Consider the following 10,676-nt stretch of genomic DNA (forward strand, 5'->3'; position numbering starts at 1 on the left):
TATGTGTTAATTAACTTAGTCGTTCAATGAATGGTTCCTGAGACCCAACCTGTGCCCCACTCTTTGCCCTCAAGAAGAGAGTCTAATTGGGGAAATCTACTTGGATATCCAGTTAAGTGGAGACTGGACAGGGTTCTGAAGGATGAATAGGAGTTTCCTAAGGACAATGCAGCAAGGGATGACGCTAAGCATTGAGAGTGGCATATACAAGGTCCCAAAGTCACACAGGAGCAAATACTTACGCACCTACTTTGTGCCAAGCATGTTCCGAGTGCTGGATGGACAAAAGCCCTACCCTGGTGTTATTGTCATCCTTGTGGGTGTGGTGGGAGACAGAAGGTAAACAGGTAGGCATGTACATGAGAGAGACTTTCGGATTGTGGTAGGAGGACAAAAAACACAGGTGAAGAGGAGTGACTGAGGGCAGGCAGGTGCGGTCACTTCAGGGGGGGCATTCAGGGCTGGCCTCTGTGAGGAGGTGGCATCTGAGCTTTGACCTGGATTTCGAGAATGAGTCAGGAATGCAGAGAGGGTTCTGAGCAGAGGGAATACCTTGGGGAGGCTGGCCGGTGAGGTCTGTCGGGGTGTGTCTGGCCAGAGCACGTGAGACCCAGAGACCTTGCTACCAGGACGGTCATGGTGACAATTATGAAATAGCACCAACAAGGGGGTGGCCAAGCTCCAGCGCGGAGGGGGTTGTCCCAAGCGACACAAACTCGGGGCTGCCCTAAATGGGCCCGGGTGGAGTCTGCTCAGGCAGTGCGGAAGCCCAGAGGAAGGGTGAGGTGTTTCCCTGCAGATCCTGGAATGGACCCGCCCTGCAGCAGGCACCCCAAGAAGGGTGGGTCTGAGAAGCCGCCTGGCCCTGGCGGGGGAGGAGGGTGGGAGGAGGGAGGCTGGCGGTGGGCTGTTTGTTCTCTGGGAGGGATGGAGGGTGGGTCAGTTTCCTGAAACTGGGGGAGCCTGGCCCCCAGGCTGGTGGGTTGGGTGGGGGTGGGGCAGTGACTGGAAGGGGCTCCGACGGACCTGGGTTGGAGCAGGTGACTTTCAGTTTATTTGGCTCTCTTCCTCTAAAATGAGCAAAAGTCCTGGTACCTGTCATAGGGCCAGTGGGGAGATGAGGTGTGGGGAGACACGAAAAGTGCTGAGAATGGGCTCAAGGCGCAGCCTCCATGAAAGATAGCCGGAGCAATGAACCAAGAGCTCAGTGACCCAGCGACACGCGGGAACAAGGGATAGTTCTGCACACAGCTCTGCGGTCCAGTACCTGTGCTGACAGCTCGAGGAATGCACAGCCTCAGTGCATCCCTGGCTTCCGGGGATCATCCGCTTACTGGAGACGCCCATTCATCCATCCAACGAGTGTTGGATGTCTGCTCTACACCAAGCACTGTTCTAGGGACCAGGGAACTCAACAGCCCCAAACCTGCCCTTGTGGAGTTTATATGCTGATGGAAAACGAAATAAAAAAAGGAAACTGTTTAGAATGTCCGATGGCGACAGCGCCGTGAAGGAAAATAAGGCAGGAAGGGAAGGAGGGTCCAGCAGGTGTTTTGGGGGTTCTAGTGAAAAGTCATAGTGTGGTTGGGGTGATATTGAGTGAAGATGTGGAGGGAGTGAGGTGGGGGATACCTGGGGAAGGATCTCCAGGCAGGGGCAACAGCCAGTGCAAAGGTCCTGTGGTCAGAGCTTGTCTGGTGTACACACAGCAAGGCCAGCATGTCTGCAGCACAGTGGGTGAGGGCAGAGGGGTGGAACATGAAGGCAGAGAGATCATGAGAGCAGATCATGGGTTCCTAGGGTCACTGTAAAGATCAGAGAGATTGAGAGGGCTACAGAAGTGTTTTGGACAAGTTTTTTTTTTTTTTAATTGACATAAAATTAACCATCTTAAAGTGAATAACCCAGTAGCATTTAGTACATTCTCAAACTTGTGCCCCATCCACCTCCATCTAGTTCCCAAACATTTTATCAACCCAAAATAAAGCAGCTACTCCACATCTCTCCATCCCTGAGCCCCGGAAAGCATTAATTTGCTCTCTGTACCTGTGGATTGGCCAATCTGGACATTTCATATATATACGATCATACACTACATGACCTCATAGTGGTTTTGAGGTTCATACATGTTGTATTGATCAAGCGTTGGAATAATTTCAGACTTGTAGAAAAGTTGCAAAATAATACAAAGAACTCCCTATACTATACCCAGAATCCTCAGAGGTTAACAGTGAACATCAACACTTGCTTATCCTTTCTCTCTCTGTCTTTTTCTTTCTCTCACACACACTTTTTTTCCCCCCTGAACTATTTAAGACTCACTTGCAGACCTGATATCCCTATACCCCTAAAAACTTTATTTATTTATTTAAGATTTTAATTTATTTGAGAGAGAGAATGAGATAGAGAGAGCATGAGAGGGGGGAGGGTCAGAGGGAGAAGCAGACTCCCTGCTGAGCAGGGAGCCCGATTCAGGACTTGATCCCGGGATTCCAGGATCATGACCTGAGCCGAAGGCAGTCGCTTAACCAACTGAGCCACCCAGGTGCCCTATTTTATTTATTTTTAAAAAAGATTTTATTTATTTATTTGTCAGAGAGAGAGAGCACCAGTAGGGGGAGTGGCAGGCAGAGGGAGAAGCAGGCTCCCTGCTAAGCAAGGAGCCTGATGCAGGACTCAATCCCAGGACCCTGGGATCATGACCTGAGCCGAAGGCAGATGCTTAACCGACTGAGCCACCCAGGCATCCCACCCCTAAAAACTTTAAATGTATTTCCTCAAAACAGCAGACAGATAGATGGAGATTGAGACAGAGAATGATTTTCGGCCATAAGCCCCTGATAGGGAAAGCGGAGGACTTGGTGGGAGAAGTCTCTCAGCACCTGGGACAGCACCCAATGCTTATCAAGAATTCATAAACATCAACAATGATAACAAAGTGTATAGCCTACCTGGAGAGAGTTTCTAAACACTTTGGGTGTGTCTGGGCCAGGTGGGAGGTCCTCAGAGGAAGGAATTTGCATGCATTGTTTCCTGTGTAATAACTACATTAGCAGCCAGCAATGTTCTGGCACTTAACTGTGTATGAGGTCCTTCTTGTGAATGACTTTATGTCAACCTTCCAGACTCTATGATGAGCTGGCAAACTATGGCCCATTGCTTCTTTTTGTAAATAAAGTTTTATTAGAACAGAGCTATGCTCACTTGCGGGCATCTTGTCTATGGCAGCTTTCCTGCTATTAATGGCAGAATAGTTGCAGTAGGGACCAAATGGCCTGCAAGGATGAAATTATTTACTATCCTGTCCTTTGCAGAAAACTCTACCCTTGAGGTAGATGATGTAAGGAGAAAAAGGCTCAGAGAGGAAGTGTTTTATTAAAAATTGAGAGAACCAGCCTCTGAACACACAGTGCTCATATCCCTCCTCCTCTTAAGATCTCCTTCTCCTCCTTCTTTATTTTTAATTATGGTAAAATACACTTGACATAAAATTTACTATCTTAACCATTTTTAAGTGTCCAGCTCAGTGGCATTAAGCACATTCACACTGTTGTGCAACCATCACCACCGTCCATGTCCAGAACTCTTTTCATCCTACAAAACTGAAATCCTGTACCCACTAAACCCTAACACCCCACTTCTCTCCACCTGCCAGCCTCTGGCACCCATCATTCTGCTTTCTGTCTCTAGGATTTTGTCTCCTCAAGGGACCTCATACAAGCGGAATCATATGGCCTTTGTATTTTTGTTTCTGGCTTATTTCACGTGGCATAACATCTTCACGCAATGAGAAAAGGCAGATGAACAAGAAGTGAAAAACAGTGAAATTACCCATTATTTTGCCTGGCAGAGACCCTATGCAGAATATGATTGGTTTTTTTCTAACTCTTAAAGTATGCACTTTAGTATATAAACTTAAAAAAAAGAGAGAGAGCAAGAGAATCAGCCTATCTTCCCCCCTCCCCCCGCCCTGTATTGGCAGTTAAGGAAGGAAGTCATGGATGTTCTTAAACATTTGAGCCTGATAAAGCTGTAGACAGTCTGTCTGGAACCACATACAGACAAATTAATTTTGTTGTCAGTATCAGGGGGTCCATGAGGGCAGGGAGCTTTTCGGTCTTGTTGCCAAATTCCCAGCGTGTAGTTCAATGTCTGGGACACAGTAGGTGCTCATTACATAGTTGTTGAAAGGAGTATAGAAGTAGGAATCGTAGAAAGTAGACTACTCTTCTACTGATAGGCATTGATCTTGATTTTATTTGCTTCTGGCATTTTGAGGAACATTTTCCTAAGTATCTTTCTTTATGAATGACTACTCTCTTAGCCTAAATTCTTACAAGGGGAATGGCTGGCTGGTCGGAGATATGCACAAATGGTTTTGCCATGAATTGCTGAATGGCCTTTTAGGAGGCTGTACTAACTGATACTTCTACCAGCAGGTATGAGTACCCATGTTACCACATCCTTGCCAACACTGGATGTTAGCATTGTTTTGACCTTGCCAATCTGATAGGCAACAAATATCATCTCATAATTACCCTAATGAGCATTTCTTTGATTCCTAGTAAGGCTGAGTAGTTTCATGTGTGTGTTGACTTTACTTCTTTGTAAATTGCACATCATACCATTTGCCTATTCTCCCCTCTCCTTGTTAGAGATTTGTAAGAACTCTTTACGTATTAAGGATACTACCTCTTTGCCATTTGGTGGGTAAGAGGAACCAGAAATTGAGAGAAGGTTAGTCATTGCTCAAGGCACACATTTAAGAGGTGGAACAGGAATTTGAAACAAGATGTGTGTAGGTCCTGGGGTTCTTTACCACAGGCTCCATGGCACCTTCCCCTTTCCCAGGCCTTACTCCCTCCGTAGCCCAGAAGCCCTGAATTCCTACAATCTCAGAAAGAGGAGAGGCCTCTTGCCAAACCCAACCACCTTTGCTACCTCCTGCACAGCAAACCTATTCGTCAGTTTGTTGTGTAGATTAAATACTTGGCACATACTAGGTACTCAATAAATAGCAGCTGGTATTATTGCTTATTTTTTCTTTTAAAATTTCCCTTTATGGGCGCCTGGGTGGCTCACTCGTTAAGCATCTGCCTTTGGCTCAGGTCATGATCCCAGGGTCCCGGGATCGAGCCCTGCATTGGGCTCCCTGTTCCACGGGAAGCCTGCTTCTCCTTCTCCCACTCCCCCGCTTGTGTTCCCTCTCTTGCTGTGTCTCTCTCTGTCAAATAAATAAATGAAATCTTAAAAAAAAAAAAAAATTCCCTGTAGCCACATCTCTTGCCAGCCGCCTCCCAAATCAAGCCAACCTCCTACCATCCCAAATATGTGTCACTCCCCAAGCAACTTGCCTCATGACTCCTAGCCTTTGAATATGCTGTTACACCTGTCTAGTTGTCTCTCCCCACTTGTCCCACTTGAAGAACTCCTACTCATCCTTCAAAACCCTATTTATGTTTCCCTTCCTCTGGGAACCTTTTCCTTACTCCTAGGCTGAGACTCCAATCACAGATCCTGGACCCAGTGCTGTTGTGTTCCCTTTGGGTACCCTGTGTCTGGGAGGGCACACAGAACTCACAGTTTTCACAGCAGTATGGAAACAAGCAACATCTCTCCAAGAGAAAGAAAAATTAGCTTCAAACTGCAAAAGCTGCAGACCCAAAGTGAATACATTTCATTCTATGTCTATAAAACATCACATCTAATTTGTTATTCAATCCAATATTCAAAAACCTCTTGGGGCACCTGGAAATAATTTTATCAGGCAGATATTTCTCATCTCATAAGAATTCTCAAACATGTCTGTTGATTGTAGACAAACCTGACTGAATCATAAACCAAGAGTTAGTTGTGGCCAAATGATTTCCAAAACAAAACTGTAGAAAATTTTCAGTTTGTAGAAAATTTGAGTCAGCTTTATTGCAGGATAATTACATGCAGTAAAATTCACTATTTTTAAGTGAACAAGCTGATAACATGTTACAAACATACGTAGCCATGCATGTAACTGTCAGTAAGATTACAAGAGAGACGATTTACAAAACCCAAAGAACTTCCCTTTGTGGCAATCACTTGCTCCTTCCCTTCTGCCCCTGGCAACCATGGATCTCCTTCTTTCACTACGGCTTGCCTTTCCTAGAACCATGTCATATAACTGGAATCTTATGTCAGGCAGTCTTCTGCGTCTGGCTTCTTTCACTCAGAATGATACTTTTGTCGCTCATCTAGGTTGTCACAATTGCCAGCATTTCATTCTTTTTTTTTTTAATCAAATAATGACCCATTGTATGAATTTACAGTATCTTATCCAGGAGTCCAACCCCCATGTCCTCCTCTCTCAGACCTTGCAGTTGAGCCCCCCAACCCCTCCTCCCTCAGATGCAGGAGTCCAGGCCCCCAGCCGCCTCCTCCCTCTGACCCAGGAGTCCAGGCCCCCAGCCCCCTCCTCCCTCAGACCCTGGAGTCCAGGCCCCCAGCCCCCTCCTCCCTCAGACCCAGGAGTCCAGGCCCCCAGCCCCTCCTCCCTCAGACCCAGGAGTCCAGGCCCCCAGGCCCTCCTCCCTCAGAGCCAGGGGTTCAGCCTCCCAGCCCCTCCTCCCTCAGACCCAGGAGTCCAGTCCCCCAGCCCCTCCTCTCTCAGACACAGGAGTCCTGGCCCCCAGCCCCTTCTCCGTCACACCGAGGACTCTACGCCCTGATCTCTCTCAGGACCCCAGGGATTTGGGAACCCCCAGGCTAGTAGGTCCTGGCTTCGGAGTCTCAAAAATCTCAAATTCTCTCATAGTCTATGAGAAAGGTACTGTTGGCGAACACGCACTTTAGGTGGAAACAGGTTGCTTATTGGAAAGGCACAAATAAAATAAAATAATTAAAAAGTAAAGGCACACTGCCGGGCGCAACCTGCGAGCGCAGCGGGCGGCGGAAGCAGCCGAACCCCGCGGTACCAGCGGCCCCGCAGCTCAGTGACCGCGCCGCGAACGTGACGTCATGGAACAGTGCGCAGGCTCGCCCCTCCTGCCCCGCCCCCAGGCCGCGGCCACGCCCCCGACTCCGGAAACTCCCACTCCCAGGGCAGCCGCGCGGGGGCCGGTCCTCCCAGGCCCCGCTCCTGACAGGCCCACCGCCCCGTTAAGCCCCGCCCCCTCCGGAAGCCTTGGCCCGAGCGGAGCTCGCCCTTCCCCACGTGGGTCGCCGGCTGCGCGCCCCCGTCCTCCGAGCGACCCCGCGGCGGGTGTGCGGCGAGCGTGTGCCCCGTCCGCGGCGGGCTCCGCGTCGGATCCCCGCTCCTTCCCGCCATGAACCGCTACCTTCTGCCGCTGTCCGTGCTGGGCACGGCGGTGGGTGGCGCGGTGCTGCTCCGGTGAGTGCGCGCCGCGGCTGGGCGGGTCGGCAGCCTCCAGGTGGGGGGGTGGCAGGCCGGGGAGAGGTCGCTTGGTGGTCGCGGGCCTCGGACCGGTCCAGACAGTGCGGCGGGGGGGCAAACCTAGGGAGGGCCTCGAGGGCAGGTCACGGCCCAAGGTCACCCCGAGTCCTCGTAAACCTTCTGGTCATTGATTATCGAGTCCATCCTGCAGACGTGTATTGGGCAGTCCCCATAGGTCACCCGTGACCCGGGTGCAAGGAAATGCGTGCCCCCTAAGCTCTCGTTACCCGGAATCCGAGACGCAAACCGGATTGCCCAGTGATTTTACTGCTCGGCTTATACACATGGTTCTTGTCTTTTCTAGGCTAATGCACTAACACCCCCAGCCCCCCCCGCAGAAACCTAGCTGCCCAGTATTCTAGAGCAGCACTGGCGGGTGGGACTTTCTGCGCTGATGGAAGTGTTTCACGTTTGTGCTGTCCATTATGATAGCCATCACACACGGCTACCCAGCGCTCAAAGTATGGCTTGTAGTTAACGAGACTGTACTTAACACCGGTTAAGAGGGTGCAGCTCATGTGTTCTTACGATTAAAAAAAAGAATTGGCAATGTATAATTTCATTACACTTACACAATACAAGAGATTGGCTGGGAGGCCTGGAAGTAATTGGAATATGTAAATATACATGAGAGTCAGAGAGAGAGAGGCAGAGGCAGAGGGAGAAGCAGGCTCCCCGCCTAGCAGGGAGCCCGATGCGGGACCTGATCCCAGGACCCCGGGATCATGACCTGAGCCGAAGGCAGACGCTTAACCATCTGAGCCACCCAGGCGCCCACACACATATATATTTTAAGGGCATAAACCATAGACTGTAAACCTTTGGGTTTATTTGCCTGCGCTGTGATGAGGCTTCATGGTGAACTTGTTGCTCCTGATCCGATAAAGTCATTTTCAGGGAGTTTTGATTTATAATTCATTACACTGCGGCTCTGTGATATTAACTGGGTGTTTTTGAAAGGTCTAGAAAATGGAGATCTTTTTTAAACGGAAATAATTTTCCCTTGTGATAAAATTCATCAGCTGCTGTTTGTTTTTATTCATACTGTTGTCTTTCACTTCTGAAGAGCTAAAAATAGTAACAATAATAAAGGGAGGGCATGGGATGGGCAGAATGAAAGGTTAGCTGAATGCCCTGGGGAAAAAGTATGGCTGTTTATTTTTAATTAACTTAAATAAAAAATTAGCCCCAGGAGGCTGGCGGTTTCCGTGCTGTACAGGGCCTTTCTGTCACGTGGTGGCATTTTTACGTGGCCGGTCCCCTATCAGTGACATTCGCTTGTTTCCAGTATTTGGCCTCTGGGGAATGTGGGTAAAGGGTAAGAGCCCCCCAAAGATGTGCATGTTGTAGGGCTCAGAACTGTGAAGGTCTTAACCTTAGCTGTCACAGGGGACCTTGCAGGTGACACTGAGTTAAGGACCCTGAGATGGGGAGGTGGTCCTTGGTTGTCCGGAGGTGGGGGGCGCCCAGTGCAATCACAGTGGTCCTTCAGAGTCAGTGACCTGAAGACACCGCTCTGCTGACTTTGGAGACAGAGGAGGAGGGGCCGCGAGCCAGGGAGTGTGGGCGCCTCTAGGAGCTGGAAAAGGCACGGGACCCGCCTCTCCCCTAGAGCCTCCAGAAGGAGCACAGTCCTGCCAACACCCAGCCCTTATCTTGGTGAGACCCATCTTGGACTCCTGCCTGCAGACCCGTAGATTACCTGTGCATGGTTTTAACCGGCCCAGCTTGTGGTAACTTGGTGTGGCAGCCATAGAAACCAACCCAGTGGGTCTTTACAAAGACTGAACTTTTGCCTGCAACACCACACTGGACCCCATGGAGTTAGATGTCCTTCCCGTCTTTCCGCTGGGGGAACACAAGCGCAGTGGGGTCATTCGCCCAGGATCCTAACAGTCAGGGGCACGTGCGGTGAGGGTGCACACATGGACGGAAGTGACCACCTCGCTTCTTACCTGCAGAGACTACGTTGCGGGCGGGGTCTGTCCCAGCAAGGCCACCATTCCTGGGAAGACCGTCATTGTGACCGGCGCCAACACAGGCATCGGGAAGCAGACGGCCTTGGAGCTGGCCAGAAGAGGTGACGTCCCAGGGGGCGCCTGGCTTGGGGCGTGAGGTCTGGGATGGAGCGTTTGCTTTCCTGGGGGATTGTTTTGGTTGCAAGTGGCAGAAACCAAAGTCACGCCGGCTTAAGCCAGAAAGGCTGGTGTCCCTTTCTGGGGAGACTTTGGGAGACTTTGGGTCTTAGAGGAGGCTGTGGACACTCGGACTGGGGTTAAGGAGGAAGTCCACGGAGGAGGACTGATGGCTTTTGAAGTTAGAATTAGTGGATTTCCGGGCGCCTGGGTGGCTCAGTTGGTTGAGCGACTGCCTTCGGCTCAGGTCATGATCCCGGAGTCCTGGGATCGAGTCCCGCATCGGGCTCCCGGCTCAGCGGGGAGCCTGCTTCTCCCTCTGACCCTATCCCCTCTCATGCTGTTTCTCTCTCTCTCTCCAATAAATAAATAAATAAAATCTTAAAAAAAAAAATTAGTGGATTTCCTGTTGAGTCAGACACCAGAAAAGAAGCCAAGGATTTAGGTTTGAGCAACTGGGAGACCAGACTTGCCTTTGGCTGGGGTGGGAAGGCTGTGGCAGGGCAGGTGTGAGGGCTGGGGGAGATGGGAAACTTTCTTTGGGCTTGACGGGTTGGGGTGGCCGGGGGAATGGGTCCTGATGGGCTAGGCTGGAGCTGCCTGTCTACCTCCGAGGTCAGAGTGGTGGGGGCCGTGATGGGCAGCACCCCCTGCCCCACCACATGGGGTTTCCCCAAGGAGGGGGGCACCTGCTCCTCCCAGGAGAAGGTGAGAAGTGAAATCGGGTGGACACCCCCACCCACTGCTGTCTGGAGGGCCCGGCGGCAACAGAGGATGAACAGATCCCGGGTTGGCTGAGTTCCCTTGTGGACCGAGGGAGGGGAGGCGGGGTGTGTTGGAGGCAGCTGGGCCCATGGTGGGCAGACGAGCCACGCGGATCCACACCCGTCCTTCTCCAATCCCTGCTTCTTCTCACTTCTCTAATTTTTTAAAGTTTTTTTTTTTTTTATGGCTGTGTTGAAATTCAATCCACACATCACACAATTCACCCGTCAAGCGTACACTCTGGTGGTGTTTAGTATATTCCCAGATTTGTACGAACATTGCTAATCAGTTTCGGAACATTTTCATCAAAATGACAGCTCGGTCCTCTTAGTGGTCACCCCAGTCCCCGC

General features: G+C 50.4%; 1 protein-coding gene across 1 annotated transcript in view; it reads left to right on the forward strand.

The window, feature by feature from the left end:
- Positions 1–7,161: 7,161 nt before the first annotated feature.
- Positions 7,162–10,676, forward strand: part of RDH13 (retinol dehydrogenase 13) — an 11,901-nt gene continuing 8,386 nt past the window's right edge. The window contains exons 1-2 of the mRNA XM_021682245.1: positions 7,162–7,363; positions 9,388–9,506. Of these exons, the coding sequence (XP_021537920.1) occupies positions 7,299–7,363; positions 9,388–9,506 (184 nt within the window). The 5' untranslated portion in view covers positions 7,162–7,298. The remainder of the gene's footprint in view (positions 7,364–9,387; positions 9,507–10,676) is intronic.

This window comes from Neomonachus schauinslandi, chromosome 16, assembly GCF_002201575.2.
Source record: "Neomonachus schauinslandi chromosome 16, ASM220157v2, whole genome shotgun sequence".
Classification (NCBI taxonomy): Eukaryota; Metazoa; Chordata; class Mammalia; order Carnivora; family Phocidae; genus Neomonachus; species Neomonachus schauinslandi.